This window comes from Bactrocera tryoni, chromosome 5 (assembly GCF_016617805.1).
Source record: "Bactrocera tryoni isolate S06 chromosome 5, CSIRO_BtryS06_freeze2, whole genome shotgun sequence".
NCBI classification, from domain to species: domain Eukaryota; kingdom Metazoa; phylum Arthropoda; class Insecta; order Diptera; family Tephritidae; genus Bactrocera; species Bactrocera tryoni.
The window spans coordinates 76034116-76051750 of record NC_052503.1 but is presented as its reverse complement, the minus strand read 5'-3'; the positions used below and the strand labels follow the sequence as shown (position 1 = coordinate 76051750).

Genomic DNA, 17635 nt, shown 5'->3' with positions numbered 1-17635 from the left:
GGAATAAAAACAAAAAATATATTTTCTTATACCCTCCGAAAATTATGCTCCACACTTTCCAAAAAAAAATTAATAAACAAAAAATAAAAATCAAATAAAATAAAATGACTTACATTTTCCTTCCTCTCCGCAGGTACGTCTAAACGCCGACTGCACGGCCGCGCTCACGAAAATGCAACACTGCGGCGCCTGCAAGGGCTATGCGGAAAAGCCTTGCACAAATTACTGCGTCAATGTGATCAAGGGTTGTCTGCACTTTGTACACGAATTCGACACGGAGTGGGAAAATTTCGCCGTCGCCATGGACAAGGTTGCCGAACGCTTGCTGGGCTCTTTCAATATCGTTATGGTTGTCGAGCCGATTAATATCAAAATATCTGAAGCGATAATGAATTTTCAGGTAAGTTGTATGAACCGCGTGATAAAAGTATGATTAAAAGCAGTGGAGGGTTTCAGGAGGGAGGTGTGTTGTCAAAACCCTTTATCAAACCAAAATCTTATACTTTAAGTGAAATTTACAAGAATTTATGAACTAGCTTCAAAATAGAAAAATATGTTGGCCGCAGACCCCCTCGAAAATCTATTCTGGTTACGCCACTGCTTCGAACAGAAATAATTTTCGATATTTCTATAAGCATATAACATATATAGATATATATCGTCACCTGAAATGCAAAACCAGGTATCATCAAAAAAATCGAAATTCTTACTACATCAACGTATAACTAATATATAACCAGTTTATAACCATTGCATAACCATTTTATAACCAGTTTATAACCATTATATAACCAATCAAGTTTTGTTTCAATAGAAGTTATCGTTTTTCTTTCGCCTCTAAACTTATGAAAAGTGATGTTACGTTATTTTGCATTTTAGGCGACAAAATGTATATCTATAAATAGTAGAACCCTGCCATTAGGTGAACGAAATTCATTCAGAAAAGTCGTAAAATTGAAATCATATGCGATCGTTAAAATCGAAGCCCATTAATGTCCTACTTTGAAGCGTATTAGATAAAATTTTGTGAAAACTAAATATAGTTTATGCCTACAAGCCGGTTTTAGATTTTAGTTGGGTCATAAAAACCATAGCAGAAACACCCGCGGTAGTTGACAAAATTTTAAGCTTTGATTTTATGACGCTTTATTAATGTAACTAGTTTAACTGTTTGGCTTAATGAATTTTTATTAACCATTTAAAGTGTTTATTTTACTTAGAAGCTTGTATGCTTCTAATGAAGCATCTAAAGCTTGATTTAACTTGTTGAATAATTTAGGTTAGGTTAGTTTAAACTGACCAACTGCTACTATACATCGACCTACTAGTTCTTGGTAATGGCAGATGGAAGTTCAGTTTATAGGAGCTGAAGTATTCGGCATACAGGACTTTGCTTTGAACCACGAAGCACCTTGATAATTAAGACGAGTTCTAGTCAAAGCTGAATAGAAGTGTAGGAGGTGTTCCAGACTCTGTCTCATGCCTACTTTGCTGCACTTTTTGCCTTTATCGTCAATACTACCGCCCAACCGAATCGAATGTGATGCCAGCAGGCTGTGACCAGTCTTGCAGTCTTCTCGAGACCGTGTGACTAAAAAGTATGCGTGTTTTTCTTCGCGACCCTGTCAGTCCTTTTCGCAAAGGTTTCTGCCTGAAAGAAACTGTAGTATGCCGGAAGGTTTAAAGATCGCCTGAGATCCAGCTCCGAACAAAGAATCTCGGTTCCGACACCGTAAGTTATCTCAGGCGCTTTCTTGGTCGCATAGACTTCCGCCAGAGAGATACTTCAGTATTCTGGAAGCTTGAAGGATGGCATGAGGTCCAGCTTTGAGAAAAATTTTTCAATTCCGACACTTTTAGCGTTGTTAGCTATCTCAGCCACTTTCCTGAGCGCAATGACTTCCGTCTGAAAGATACTGCATTATTCCGGAAGCTTGATTGCTGCTTGAGATCTAGATTTGAGCGGTAAATTCCAGCTCAGCCTCCGTTAGCCATTTTTTATCCATCTATATAGAGGTTATAAACAAAAGACCACAGATCTTCCTTTGCTCGAAAACTCCTAATGTCGACTAATCAGAAGTTGGCATCGTCCATGCCTCTGCAAGAAGGGGATGATGAGTGACTGTAGAACTTGATCTTTGTTTTTTGAGAGAGAACTTCACTGCTCAATTGCCTGCTCAGTCCGAAGTAGCACCTGTTGGCAAAAGTTATTCTGACTCCGACTTCGCAGTTATAACTGTCAACAGTGACCTGGCAGCCAAATCGCGAATGCAACGGCTGTTTGATGACAGGAGATATTTCGTCTTGCAACTCAGTTCTTCGGTCTCCGCCGCTTTATTGTGCTTCAGGCGGGTAATTTATTTTCCAACTTCTTCATGGTCAATGGTGCGTTTCCTACATCGTCATCGATTGGGTAATCGGGTTCACCATATTTTGGTGTTATGCTTTCACTGACATTCAGCGGGTTCAAGAAGTGCTCGCTTCTTAATTTCAGAATGCTCTGGACATCAGTTACAAGATCACCATTTTGGGTTCTACAAAAGTATGCTCCGGTCTTCCCTCCATAATTTCTCCAGTCTATTTAGGACATTTTGTTTTGAACCACGCCTTTTCGCTTTCATATTGCCCTATACTAAACAAGAACCACCAAATTTATTTTCCACAAGGGTTTTCACGTGCAAACGGATAAACATCTCTTCAACTTATTTTAATTTCCGTTGCTCATGCGCATACTAACTGTTAAATCATGCAAAAAACACCAGCACCAGTTGTCTAATCAAATCTAGCGCCCATCAGTTTTGGCCGCGGGTGCGCCGCGCCTGCTACTTTAATGTCTTCACGGTAGCCCACACGCAAACGGTCGTCAATGTGTTGTCGCTGCCAGCAAATCAAAGTTTTTAATGCTGCGGATGCTGTTGCTAATGACTTCGAAGGCTTTGAACTTTGTTTGCTTTGGCTGTTGTTGGTGTTGCTGGCGGAAATTAGTATAAATAAAATTTATATATTTTCGATTTTCGCTTAATTAACATTTAAATTTATGGCTGCTCGGCTGGTATGCTTCGCGCGTATCATCTGCCAAATTTAGCCACGCTATAATCATTTTCCTTTCTTCTTCTTATTTCTTCAAGTTTTGCTCATGCCATTTGAATCGATATTCGACATTCACTAGTCGCTAGGCATTGTTTACACTCCATTTGCTAATTAAAATTCTACAATCGAGCTTTCAGGTTTCGCAAATTTATTACACCGCCTGCCTCTGTTTACAAACTGAACGTGTCTCAGCTGCTCTCAGCATCTCGCGCGCAGTAGTTGCCACATTGACTGGCTGAGTCAGTGCAAATTAAATTGCTCCGTTTCTTTTGCACTTTAATTTATTTGAACTTGTTGTTACTCAGTTTTATTGAATGCTTGCGTTGTTTACTTTTATTGCGATTTCGTTTCTCTGATTTTATTATAATTACGCCGTGTGTTTGGGCTAAGCGCTTTGATAATTTGTTTATTTGGTTTATTTGTTGTAATGAAATTTACATTCCTTACTGCCAATTCGCGCTAAAATTTATGACGCGCGGCGCTTTTCAGGATGCCTGTCGGCGAATTTTCTTCAATTTGTTTTTATTTCCGTTTTTCGCACCTTCGCTTTGATCCACCAATTTTCGGCGTTCCTTTTGATTTTGCGCTGATTTGTGTGAAATTGTAAACAAAACAAAAAAAGAAACCAAAAATAGCTCACCTGCTGGCTCAGTTGGCTATGTGAAATTTATGGCCTCAGCGTGCCGGCGAAAGGTGTTTTCCGCAATTTGACAGCTCAATTGTATAGGGTGATCTATGTATATCGAGGCTCCCTACTTTTTTTTAAACAAGAAAGAACACTGAAACTGCACATTTAATAAAAATGTTTATTATCATTCGAAAGAACATTCTTCGGCATTTTTGAAACTGACTTTTTGAAGATTATTTCATTCAAATGTTGGCCGCGACTACGTCTCAGATGGTCCATCCGTTGAGCCCAATTTTCGATGACTCGTTTGAGCATTTCGATTGGTGTTTTGCTACAAGGTCTGAATCGAAGCGGGATTGGTCGTATAGACTTTATATTTTACATATCTCCACAGAAAGAAGTCTAGCGGTGTGATATCACACGATCTTGGTGGCCAATTGACCGGCCGACAACGTGAAATTATCTGCTGAACGTAGTGTTCTCTCAATAAATCCATCGATTGTTGCGATGTGTGGGAAGTGGCGCAGTCTTGTTGAAACCAAATGTTGACGATATCACGAGCTTCATTTTCAGTCATCAAATAGTCGGTTATCATGGTGCGATAATGGTCGCTATTGACGCTTAAGTTCTCATCGGCATAATTTTTTGAAGAAATATGGACCGATGATTATTTTACTGGCCCACGAATCACATCAATCCGTGGCAGTTCTTCGATTCCTTCAGTTTGCGCTTCATTCCAAATGCTTGTTTACATACCCATTGAGCCAGAAATGGACCTCATCGCTGAACAAAATTTGGCTCGAAAACGTCGGATCTTCTTGGAACTGTTAAAGAGCTACTAAAGCGAAGCGATGTCGCTTGGGAAAGTCGATCGGCTTCAGTTCTTACGCAAGCTGTATTTTGTACGCTTTCAATTTAAGATCTCGAAAAAAAGTACCTCCACTTGGATCACCCATTATTTTCGTAACGCATGCCATAATTTATTGCCCTAAATTGCTCTATTTAGTTCGCATTGTTTACTTGTGTATTATTTTTGGCGCGAAAATGGGTTATCTGCAAATATTATCTGCAGCAAATTTTCCTATTGAAAATTCATAGAAATCCGCTTAATTTATTGCTGGTAAACAAGATATAACATTTGGTTAGTTCTCATTTCGACTAGCGGTTTATTTTGGTTGAGACCTTGAGCTATTGTTGTGTAGGCAGATAAATCAGTACTTCAAAGCAAACACGACGGGTGTTGCACCAATAAACACAGCCATTATGTAAATTTTTAAACAATTTTATTCGCTTTACGAGTTTATAGCGAATACGTAAGCAATGGAGATTGTATAGGTAGTCTCTTCTTCTACGACCTCTTGTCAGCTGCTACAATAGTCATTGTATGGTATCGCTGGCTGCTGATATGTCTGCCAATTATACAGGGACCTGTAAGCAGTCCTATTAGAGTTCATATGGCACTCCTTTTTGCATTTTAATGGACCGTATGTGCGGCTCATATTCCATTCATGCCACGTTTGCCTGATTGTTGAACAAATTATTAATTTGTCCACCGAGACTCAACTAAATTTTAACCAGAGCCAGAGGCATATAAATTACCTCTTTTTCGGCGTCTAATGGTAGTGTGGTGCCGGCTCTGACTCCAGTACCACCTCGATTATGTAGTTTGAACTCATGCGTATACATACTTATCGCTGTAACCCTGACCCTCTAACCCCTTTTCCACTCTTCTCTGGAAGTAAAGGCATTATTGGAGACCGAAGTTGAGTTTAATTTTATAGATTTTCGAAAATCCGTGGTATTGGGATTCTGTAGAAGTATTAGTATTGTAATTAGTATTGAAATTTCGTTACTGGTTATTAAAAGTATTGATGTAGTCGAGGTATTGGTATTGGAAATGGTAAGGTGTAGGCATGGCCATATGCTTTGACATTAGATTTGGTAACGTTTGCTAATGGGTATTGCTATTAGTATTATTACTTGCATTGCCACTGGTACTGGTATTGTAATTTGTATAGATAATAGTATTGGTATTGGTAATGGAATTAGTAATGGTATTGGTATTAGTACTGGTATTGGCATTGGTTTTAGTACAGATAAAGGTAGTTTTATTGTTAATGTTATTAGTATTGGTATTAATATTGGCGTTGGTACTTATTTTGGTATTAGTAATGGTATTGGTATTGGCATTTGCATTGAGATATAGGGGATATTTTTATTGGTTTTGGTATTGATATAAGTATTGGTACTGGTATTGGTATTGGCATCAGGAATTGTAGTGATATTTATATTGAGATTGGTATTGGTATTTGTATTGAGATTGGTATTGATTTAAGTTAGGAAATGGTAATTGTATTGGTATTAGTACTGGTACTGGTATTGGTATTTGTATTGGTATTAGTACTGGTACTGGTATTGGTTATTTTTATTGGTTTTGGTATTGATACTGGTATAGGTATTGGTTTTTGTATAGGTAATGGCATTCGCATTGGTATTAGTACTGATACTGGTATTGGTATTGGTTTCAGTATTAGGAATAGTATTGGTATTTGTATTGAGATTAGTACTATATATTGCTATAGATACTGTTTTGGTATTGAAATTGCAACCTGTTTTAATATGATTATTACGAAAATGCTAATCAGAATGAATATATTAATGATTATATAAGTAGTAAACAAAAAAAAATATAAAAAGAGATAATAATAAATAAGTATGCACAAATCTTAACGATCACGTAAGAAACTTTTTCTTCAAACCCATCTACAAGGACCTTGAATAACTTCTAATGTCTGTTCCGCTTACGTGAACACAGATTAGCTAATGTATAACATTTTCAAATATTCATATGATACCGCTAGTTAAGTGAGTGTAATGTAAGCAAATAAAACTGCAACCGCATACAATAGCTAATATGCAGTAAGCTGCCACATTATGATAAATATATACCGACGTATGCGTTTTTATCTGATTTCCTGTAATTGATAGCATTAAGTTGTCAGACATTTCACTTTCATTGCACGGCAGCGCATGCAACAAACATACAGTGGACACATAATAATCGATTATTGGTAGCTGAAAGCCAAACAAAGTGTTGAGTTAACACACCAGCAAGCGCTTAAGTGTACATTTGTTTGTGTGTGGGCCTACCGGGAAGGTGTCAAGACGCCAGCGCATAGAGAATATGATATACGCGACTATCGCAGCTATTGAAAACCACTTTTGTGGTTAACTTGCTGCAATCGGCCAACAGACACACACATACAGACATACATACATATATGCACTGGCGTATAATTGGCATGCCGGTAACTATGAGAATGCGTGCCAACGTGAGATATGCGCGCTTCGAGTGGCAACTTGCAGTGGAGCGCTTTCAACGCGGCGCTGCCAGTGATTAGATATGCGCTTGTAAATATATTTGTATGTATGTGTATGTACTGTAGTAGGTATCTACGCTTGCAAGTGAGCTTGAGCGCTCCTCCAGTCATATTTGCTCAGTACTTGATGCGTTATGGCACTCTATCAACAGCGTTGGGCTTGAGATAGCTGCGTGCGTTTGTGCGTTATGCTTTATTGTATATAACTGTGCCACTTTTGTAGTTGTATTTGTTGGCTATCAAGTGGTAATTCATCATATTTCACTATACGCTTATCATTTTCCATTATTCAGTTGGGTAAATCTCTTGCCATTGCGCGTCTTTTGCGCTGAAAGTAGGTGAATTGTGGTTGACAACATTACACAGATGTAGCGCTACATGCGTACATATGTATTTGTATATATTACGGTACACATTTTCGAAATTGTTGCTTCCATAAGCACACTGCTTTTTTTAGCGCTTCCACAGACGTATATGTCTGCGGCGAAACCAACGACGCGGCTGTGGTTTTCTGTGTTTTGTTGTTGTATACCACTTTGTTGTTGTTTTTGTAAATTTTCCATATTTTTCAATGAAAATATTTATGTTATGTTTTCGTGCGCATGCTGTGATTGTATACATTTATATTTATAATATGTGAAAACATTTTTTGAGTTTATAGTCTACTTCTAGGCGCGATAGATAATTATAATAATGTATATTACATAATTTATAATAACAATTGTTCCATTTAAAAGTCCCCGGCCACATGAAATGCCCGCAGACCTTTTCAATTGACTTGTTATATTATAAACTATGTTGTCTCGCGCCTAGTTGTATGCTATAACCTCAAATAAAAACTTCGACGATCATCTCTTCATTCGACCGAAAATTTCTTCACAGCGAACTTTCTTTTGAGATCTGAAAACAGAAAATAGTCGAAAAATTCGTCACTGCGACCATTCTTCTGAGGTCTGGGAACAAGAAATAGTCAAAAATGTCTTCTTAGCCAACATCCTTTTGAGATCTGAGAACAGAAAAAGCCGCAGGGGACCAGATCTGGAGCATTCAGAGGATTTTTGCCATCATACTTCCTGGCTTGTGACACGGTGCCATTGTCTTAGTGGAACAGCACTTTCTTTTTTTTCGCATGCCGCTGATTTTCGGCGATTTAGTTCTTCAAACGTTCCAATAACGTTCTTTAATAGTTGCTGGCACTTCCTCGTTCTAGGTAGTCAATAAAAATTACTCCATCCGCATCCTAAAATACAGGCACCGTAACCTTGCTAATCGCCTGTTGCGTTTTCCCACGCTTTGGAGCGAGCTCATAGTGGGCAGTCCACTCGGATGACTGTCGATTGGACTTCGGAGTGAAATGATGGAGCTATGTTCCAGCAATTGTCACATATCGACTCCAAAACTCGGGTTTATTAAATTGGAACATATCCAAAAACTCGTCCGAATCATCAATTCGTCTTTGTTTTCCGTCAAAAGTGAGCTCGCGCGGCAGCTGCTTTGCACAGAGCTGTCTCATACCTGAATATTCATGAACGATGTAGTCTACGGAATGTTGATATCTGTGAAGTGCCTGCTACCACAACAACTCCACTTTACGGTCATCCAGAACTATTTTGTGGACTCTTTTGACGTTTTCGTCAATAACAAACTCTTTAGTGCGTCCACAGTGTTCACTGTCTTTGGAGCTCATTTTAACACTAAACTTAGTATACCAATTCGTGAAAGTTGATTTTGTGTACGGCAACACGTCACCAAGCCAAGTTCTTGCTTCAAACTTTTGTAGGTTAGGGCTAATTTAAATTGGATTTATTTTTATTGGATAGTAGCGTCAACTATGTGTCATAGTGGGGACTTTTAACTTTACAAAAAATCTTTTTCAAATTATTTTTAATTTTTTTGAACACCTATTCCTTCTCGCCTCCTACAGGAGTCCAGCCAATCCATCACCTCGCGTGTTTTCGAGGGCTGCGGACGTCCAAGCATCGGCCGCACGCGCCGCGCCGTCAATCCCAAGTTTAGCCAACCCGTTGCCATACAACAGCCGCAAGCGCAGTCATCATCCATCATTTTGACGAGCTCCGATTCGAAAGTGATACGCAAACGCGCCACGCTGGACGTGCCAACCGAGCAAATCGAATCGGATATTTTGGACATTGACGCAGACGTTGACGATGCGATTGTATTGCGTGAACGGCGCGCCGCTGAGCCCATCACGGACGAGCAGAGTGCGGATGGCGATAAGACAAATGATGATGCTGGTGTTGGCGGTGGCGCGGCGAGCAATGGTGGTGGCCGTAGCGGTGGACGTGACAAGCCACAGCGTCGCAAGAATCAGCAAAATCGCAAGAACGACGATGATAATGGACGCGATCCGAATCTCGATAAGTTGGTGCGCGAGATTCGGCAGCGTGTGAAGGAGTCGAAGAAGTTCTGGTCGAATCTGCCACATCAGATTTGCAGCAATGACGAGATCTCCACGTCGTCGGATGTCGACGGCATGTGCTGGAACGGACACACGATCGATAGGTGGGTGACGCACACATACATTGCGTGGAAATAAATTTTAAACTTTTACTCTCTTACGCTGCAGATATATGCATCCGGTGACAAGCGAACAGAGCCGCAATCCCGAATTCCCTGGCAATCCGGCCACTACGAGTCAAACATCACAAGTTGCCACACAACTTTTCTACCTGAAGAATGTTATCAATCATCTGCGCAATGCGTACAATGGGCAGGACGTAGACTGGAGTGATCAAGGTAAGTCAAAAAAAAAAACATTGCAGACTTTTTAGCGCCACAAAAAACTCATCATTTATGACGTTCCGTTACAGAAGATGCGCTCTATGGCAGCGGTGCTGGCTCTGGCGCAGGCAGCGATGACGAGGATGACGATGAGGGCTCCGGACTCAGCGGCGGTCCATTCACGCCACCACATATGAAACCCACCGATCGTCCGGGCTCTATGCCAGCGAATAATATCGATGACGAGGATGAAGAAGATGTGGAAGAGCGTCGCATTACAGACAGCTCGCATACGACACGTCCCAAATATCCAGGCAGCGTCGGTGCGGGTGTTGAAACCGCTGCTGGCGGTGATACGAACTCCATTGACGAGGACGAGGATGCCGACGATGATAATGATTTGAATGAGGAGAAGAGCGGTAGTGGCAGTGCAGGCGCGAAGACGGCGCCTAAAATGACTTTGCGGCGTGCGTTGTTATTGTATTTGCTGCCATTATATATGGCGTGGTTTGGTGGTGTTGTTGCCGATATGCTGTGATGCGTTGTTGTTGCTATTGCTTAAGTCGTATTAAGGACACGGACAAACAGAGTGCGGCGCCGGAGTGCATCGCGTCGAATTTGTATGAATTATAATTTATATTTTGTGTTTTGAGGTTAAGTGACAGCACTGGATGGAGCGTGGAAATTGTGCAGGCGGAAGTATGGTGTGAAAATAGTGCAGCATGCTTTCTGGTGGAAGAAAGTGATTTGTTTTAGAACAAAAAAATGCGTAGCATGCTTTCAGGCGGGAAAAGTGATTTGTTTTAGAACATGAAAAATTGTTTTTATTTTAATTTAAGGCGAAAATTGTACGCTCTAAAAATATTATTATTAATTTTGCCGTAAACGCTGCATTTTCAAAGCTTCACTGTAACATACTTTTAGGCGCTATAGTAATAACAACCTAGGTAAATATCTATGACTCGAACAAAAGCCTAGCAATGAAGTTCAAGCACCCAGCAAGTTATTAGCCAGAGGTTGCCCATCATTTTGCTATTGACATGTCGCATTTCTGTACTTTCAATGTTTCATTGTAGCATAACTTTAAGCGCTTTAGTGTTATTAACCCATCTAAATATCAATAACTCGAACTCTAAACTCAAAAGCCAAGTGATGGAGTTCAAAAACTTACAAATATCTTCCAACACCACAGTGTTGTGCTCAATTTTCTGAACTTTTTCAAGTCAAGGTCTGCTTTTAGGCGCATTTTTATTTAAACGTGTATTATACCGAAATTCAGCAAGTTGTTAGCCAGAGTGTGGCCATAATATTTCCTAAGTTTGGCATGCTGCAAGCGTTGCATTTTGAAAGGTTCATTGTAGCATACTTTTAGGCGATTTAGTAATATTAACCTACCTTAATATCAATAACTCGAAAAAAGCCTAGCATTGAAGTTAAGAACTTTCAAATATCTGCCAAAACTACAACAGTTAGTGCATGCTGAGTGAAGGTCTGCTTTTAGGCGCATTTCTATGTAAACTTGTATTATAATTACTTATTTACAACAACAAAATTACCAGAACAAACATGTTTAGCATAAGTATGGGAGAAAATTATAAATTGAATTTGAAGCGAAGCAAATCATTTATATACGTAAACAAGAAAACAGTTATAAAAAATTCAATAGCCGTTAAGCATAAAATTATATAATGAATTAATTTAAATTAATACTTATGTACCAGCAATTATGCTTAAAAATACATACAAAATGGCGATATGTGTGTATGTGTGCGTGCATGTGAGGGTGAGCCATGTTTAACTAATGTGTGTATGTATGTGCGTTTGCTTGTGTGTGTGTGCACTCTGTGTAAGTGTGGGAGTGAAAAAATTAACTTTGTGACAGCTTTGATTTTTTTCTTTCGTATAAAATTTTTGTTGTAAACGCATGTCCGTTGAGTGCATATTTCTGTATTATATTTAAACTACTATTAACTGCGAAAAAATTGTGTGTGTTGAGAAGTGTAGCAGCATTTTAGGCGCTCTAATGAAGTATTTACCTTATAAGTTTATAATAATTTATATATGTAAACATTTTCTAATAAAAACAAAACTGATATACTTATGTATTAAAATAACTGTAATATGTTTGTTTTTGGTTTTTACAATTGCGTGTGTTTAAAATGGTTAAAAAAATAAATAAATAAATAATACTGAAAACAAAAATAATGTAAGCATAGGCATAACGGCACTTTAGGGAAGTCTTAGAATACGAAAATGTTAATGAAAAATTATTTTTACAGCGATACTTGCATGGTGACTCAATAAAATTGTATACAAAAATGCAAAATGTTTTGGGTACACAATTTTTTTTTTTGTCTCAAAATACATACAAAAATAATAATTAATATTTTTTTTTGTTCTAAAAATTTTTTGGCTATAAATAATTTCGTTTGGTTTTAAAAATTATTTTTTTTTTGGTTTTAAAATATTTTTTTTTGAGTTTACAAAATATTTTGTGTTTTAAACATTTCTTTTGGTTTTAATTTTTTTTTTTGGTTTTAAAATATTTTTTCATTTTACGTTTTAAAAAATATTTTGGGTTGCAAAAAATATTTTTGTTAAAAAATGCCTCTTGGGCTTAAAAACTTTTTTTTGGTTTTAAAATTTTTTTTTGTTTGGTTCTAAAAAATATTGTGGTTTTGGAGTCTTAAATATATTTTGGGTATAAAAGAAATTACCTTTGGTTTTGAAAATATTTGTTTTCTTTGGTTTTAGAAAATATGATATTTTTCGGTTTTAAAAAGTATTTTGTTTTGAGCCTATAAAAAAAATATGTTTATTTTTTGGTTATAATAAAATATCACAAATTCAAATGAAAGTAGATAAAATGCAAAAATATGAAAAGTAAGAAATATTACCAACACAAACAAACATACTTTTATACCTGCTGAAACCGTGAAGTATACGTAAAACCTGTGTAAAATTATAAGCACAAGATAATGAAACCATACAATTTTTACAAAGATCAAAGAATTTTCAACGCATAAGAATCGTTTTGTTTCATGAAAGTTCCATTATTACTTGCAATAAACTCGATATGGCATATATTTTTTGTTTGAAAAATTAAAAAAAAAAAAATTCGAATGCCAACGTTTACGTAATTTTGGTATTTAAAAAAAATTTCAAAAACATTTTCGAATATTCTCGTTTTCCAAAATTTCGAATATCAAATTTAAGCATACCTTTAGGTTGACTCAAAGTGCTACTGAAATAATGTAGCTTAAAAAATAAATTTCAAAAATATTTTCGAATACTAACGTTTTCGAAAACTCGAATATTAAATTAAAGCACACCTTTCGGCTGACTCAAAGTACTACTGAAATAATGTTGCTTAAAAAATAAATTTCAAAAATATTTTCGAATACTACGAATACGAAAATTCGAATACTGACGTTTTCGAAAATTCAAATATAAAATTAAAGCATACCTTTGGGCTGAACAAAAGCCTGATGTATGTTTCTGTACCGATGTTTGCATATTCGTTTAATTTAATTACCGTTAATTAATGGGAAAAATAATAGTGTATGCATGCATTTATGCTGTAAGCATAAGTCAGTGTGTTAGCTGTAGTTATGACCTCTTACTGAAATCATGTGCTACATAGTATATATTTATATGCAAATTAAATACAAGCATTAATTCAACTTCTTTAATTTATGAACATATTATAGATATACATACGTACATATATATTTAGTATATGAATATGCAACTGACACTTGTGAGAAGATGTAGAAGATAATGTGATGATTATGAAAATTTAAAATATAACAAATAAATGTATACAAAATTAATAAAAAAATGGCATTTTAATAAAATTTATGAAAAAGTTGAAGATTACAATTGGTAAGTAGAGTGAGGTGAGTGTGTACTGTTACTCGCCCTTGAACTCTTGATAAGGCACATAAAGCGTTTTAAAATACAACAACAAGTAAAACAAGAAAAAATTTTAACTTCGGCAGCAACGAAGCTATATAATCCTACACAAGTTTTCATACAAGAACTTGATTTTGCATATACCGTTTGTATGGCAGCTATATGCTATAGTGGTCCGATCTTAAAAATTTCTTTGGAAATTGTGTTGTTGCTTTAGAAAATAATCCTTGCCAAATTTCATGAAAATATGATTTAAAATAAAAAAATTTCCGTACAAGAACTTGATTTTGAGCATTCAGTTTGTACGGCAGCTATATGCTATAGTGGACCGATCTGAACAATTTCTTTGGAGATTGTAGCGTTACCTTAGAAAATTATATGTGCAAAATTTCGTTAAGATATCTCGTCAAATTAAAAACTTTTCCATACAACAACTTGATTTTGAACGTTCAGTTTGTTCGACAGCTATATGCTAGAGTGGTCCGATATCGATGATACCGACAAATGAGCAGCTTCTTTGTGAGAAAAGCACGTGTGCAAAATTTTAGATCGATATCTCGAAAACTGAGCGACCCTTCGTGTATAACCTGTTCAGGGTATAAAAACACGTTATCAATTGGTTAACGTAATGATAAATCTCACATATGCATGAATTTACATACATATGTACGTGGTGCATTGAAAGCATTTTAGAGTATACTAAAAAACGAGGTATTCACCTAACATTTATATAAAATATTTATTATTTTTTCCTTCAACAGACAGCATTATACATATGTACATACATATACATGTATTAAAATACATATATAACAATATATAGTCTAAATAAATAGTATATGCGCACAAATCTACATATGTATTAAGTATATAAACTATTACTAAGTAGGAGAAGTACTGGCGTCAACTGGTCTTATATTTGTACAGGTGTTTTCTTTAAAAAACACGGGCTTCTGTGACATGCTAGAAAAGCAGTGGACACTCAACAAGTGGTGGGATGAACAGACATATTATAACTATGCAATTTGTAAAGTCTCAAAAATAAATTTAAAATTTTCAGGGTAATATTTTTAGCGAACTTTGCACCTCAGTCCACACATATGTACGCCATACATATTCTAAGAATCGGAAAAGTGCCATTGAGCATTTCCCCATCAGTAACGTTAAAAAATTCTTATTGCCTGTTGCTGTTCAGGGCGCTTAAGCTAGTATTCGTTTGCGCCATTGAAGGCACACATTTCTGGACACGTACAATTCCTCGTATATACACTAAATTTACACCTCGACAGCCGGGCGTGTTTTGAAATAGACGAAGACCACAATGAGTAGCGCAAAGACGCAAACTGCTGGTATTACAACGGTTTTCAACTGATTTTGTATCTCCAAGTTCTCCAGTTTACGCTCCTTCTTCTGCTTGCGTGTCTCTTTCACCTTACCGCGAAGTTGGCGCATTGTGTTGTGTTATTACTGCTTGCAGCGCGATTACAAGGGAAACTGTATAAAACAATATACTATAAATATATAAATAAAATTGACTATATTTAATTTATATATTTAGCAGCTTACTTGTAAAATTGTTGGCTTAAATTGTGGGGTAAAAACAAACAAGTAAAAGCACTTGCTGCAGAACTGTTGCTCCAACCACTTGTCGAGTGATTTTTGACATTTGTCTACGTCAACACATATTTGGGATGCGGAGAAAGTTGGGGCCAGCAATGTTGCCTACGCATTAGAAGTAGGCCCAAAAATTGGGGAAAATTTTAAAAAAATTTGGAATACTTAACACAAATTTTGGGGAAATTTTACAAAAAAAAATTGGGGAAATTTAAAAAAAAAATTTGGGAAATTTGGGAAATTTAAAAAAAAAAACTCGAAGATAATGACATTGGTGACTTTATTTTCTATAAAATAACCAAAACATGAATTTAAAATTATTTTGCTTCTCCACTATTGCTAAATTTAAAACACTACTTTATTTTACACTTCCAATTCGTAACGCTCATTTGACGTTATCCATGAAATCTTTGGCTTCATTAATCTTTGCTGCCAAATAAGGTGAGCCACCGCGATCAGGATGATTCAGTAACATAATCTTTTTATGCGCGTCCTTTATCTATCCACCAAAAAGCATATTATTGGACACTGTAAATGTTTGAGACATAGCAAGCGGACTAACCTTCAATTTAGACGCACTGGGACTCACGCCCAAGATTAAAGACGCCTCACGTTTATTCATTTTCGGATCGAAACCACCTTTGTAATACTTTGAGTTCGCTAAAGTTTCCGCATCAAATTTTGGCAGGTTTTTCATGGTCTCATTCAATTTAGTGGCCATAGCAGGCATGCGGCGCATAAGGTGCTTGCCAGCAAAACCAACCGCGGCCAATCCAATGCCGGCAACAATAATAGAACTTGCCTGCGAGATTAATTAGATTGGTGAATAAATAACAGCAAGAAAGTACTCCAAAGAGATTACCATTTTATGTAAGCGCGTTAAATTCCTCCAGCTGTATGATTCTAGTAGTTTCACAAATTACGATGTTGTTTTCACATTTTTCTTATACAATCAAATGTCAAAAACAGCTGTTGTAAAAGATGAAATGAAATTCATGGAAAATGTTATGTTGCCGTATCTTTTTAGAACGTTGTTTCAAATTTAGATAGATATTCATTCTTCAGTACAAAAGTATAACACCTTAAAGTTTAACTAAATAAATTTTATAATAATATACTGTTATGCAAACTTTATGTTGAGCATTTCGAAAATTATTTCTACAAGTACCACCCTGTGCGTGTTATTGAATATACGGCAGCACTGTGATGCTTTATCACCTTCCTTTTCTTTATCGTGTTCGTGTGTTGTTTTGCCAATTTCTGCAAGGAAGTTTGCAAGTATTTGAGTGTCGCCGATAAGCTTCGAATTATAAAATATTGAATTAAAATTGTGTATTAAAATATAAGAAATACACTTACACATAGACGAACCAATTGCATAAATGTGTTTTGAGATGGTTTGCAATTTATATTTTTCCGAAAAAGTGTTCAAAAATAATGCGCAATAATTCTTGATAAGCAGTGCAAATACGAATCAAGGATAGTGCCAATTGCTGAAGAACAAGCTAAAAGAATTCCAGAAAGATTGGCTAACTAGACTCGAGACCGAAAAGTTGTCTGGTTGGGAAGCCAGCAGCAGAACCAACTTTTCTTTAACGAAAATAGTGGTTTATTTGAAAACTTCTTTGCGAAATCCTTAATTTTTGAGCAAGCAAAAGTCTGTGCTGACGTCGGTATTCAAAGTTAAAAATAGATACACGAATATTTGGCGTCAGTATGCAGTTGTCCACGGTTAAATAAGACGACAAAGGTAAAAAACTCGTTAATGTGATGCATTCATATGTATGCTGTGTACCTTTAATAAGTTGAGTGGATGAATAATTTTCATGCGATCAGCTGTTTCGCGTTTACATCTGACCTCGCTATAGTGCTACTGGTGGGACTGAAATATTGTACACAGCAAATAAATTCGAATTGGATAAACAATAGTGCTTTCTCTTTCGCGCTAGTGTGTATTGTGTGACGTAGTCGTTGATTGTTTTTGTTAGTTCTGCTTGGCAGTGCAATAACATTTATCTGCTTACGTATCGTTACGTCTTTTATGGTCATCTCATTCGTTTTCATGGTTTCTGCTTTGGTATCTTTTGCATACGAATTTCGAATTTCCACTGCGACGAAGAAATATTGTCAAAAAGTGTCGAAATAAGCTGCGAAGCAAAAGCAGAGCGATAACTGAGCGAATAAGAAAAAAGTGGCGAGTGGACACAAACAGGAAAGTGGTTGCAGTAACAGTGAGAAAAAAGTGTTTCACAATTTATTTTCTTTG

General features: G+C 36.6%; 3 protein-coding genes across 5 annotated transcripts in view; 1 reads left to right on the top strand and 2 right to left on the bottom strand.

The window, feature by feature from the left end:
* The window catches only part of LOC120777542 (glypican-6), a 136555-nt gene extending 125042 nt beyond the window's left edge, over positions 1–11513 (top strand). For both annotated transcript variants that reach the window (XM_040108929.1, XM_040108930.1), the window contains 4 exons: positions 134–400; positions 9023–9621; positions 9686–9855; positions 9930–11513. In XM_040108929.1, coding sequence (XP_039964863.1) covers positions 134–400; positions 9023–9621; positions 9686–9855; positions 9930–10378 — 1485 coding nt within the window. In that variant the 3' untranslated portion in view covers positions 10379–11513. The remainder of the gene's footprint in view (positions 1–133; positions 401–9022; positions 9622–9685; positions 9856–9929) is intronic.
* Positions 11514–14559: 3046 nt separating this feature from the next.
* LOC120777445 (single-pass membrane and coiled-coil domain-containing protein 4 homolog) lies at positions 14560–15540 on the bottom strand. Of its 2 annotated transcripts, none has more exons than XM_040108759.1 (2): positions 15322–15540; positions 14560–15266 (listed from the first exon to the last, which is right to left on the bottom strand). In XM_040108759.1, the coding sequence occupies exon 2, from the start codon at positions 15205–15207 to the stop codon at positions 15031–15033; it is 177 nt and encodes a 58-aa protein (XP_039964693.1). In that variant the 5' UTR covers positions 15208–15266; positions 15322–15540; the 3' UTR covers positions 14560–15030. The 2 variants fall into 2 exon arrangements, with proteins under 2 accessions (XP_039964693.1, XP_039964694.1); XM_040108760.1 differs by having other exon boundaries at positions 14560–15249; positions 15322–15539.
* Positions 15541–15625: 85 nt separating this feature from the next.
* LOC120777279 (mitochondrial import inner membrane translocase subunit TIM14) lies at positions 15626–16342 on the bottom strand. Its single transcript, XM_040108485.1, has 3 exons — positions 16232–16342; positions 15932–16171; positions 15626–15868 (listed from the first exon to the last, which is right to left on the bottom strand). Exons 1-3 carry the CDS (start codon positions 16232–16234, stop codon positions 15755–15757), a joined length of 357 nt encoding a protein of 118 aa, XP_039964419.1. The 5' UTR covers positions 16235–16342; the 3' UTR covers positions 15626–15754.
* Positions 16343–17635: the final 1293 nt, after the last annotated feature.

Excerpts from the sequence above, each read along its gene's own strand:
- LOC120777445 (XM_040108759.1), bottom strand. The coding sequence starts at position 15,207 with ATGCGCCAACTTCGCGGTAAGGTGAAAGAGACACGCAAGCAGAAGAAG.
- LOC120777279 (XM_040108485.1), bottom strand. Across the intron at positions 15,869-15,931 it reads CCAGTGCGTCTAAATTGAAG|ATAAAGGACGCGCATAAAAA; the intron begins GTTAGTCCGCTT and ends TTTGGTGGATAG.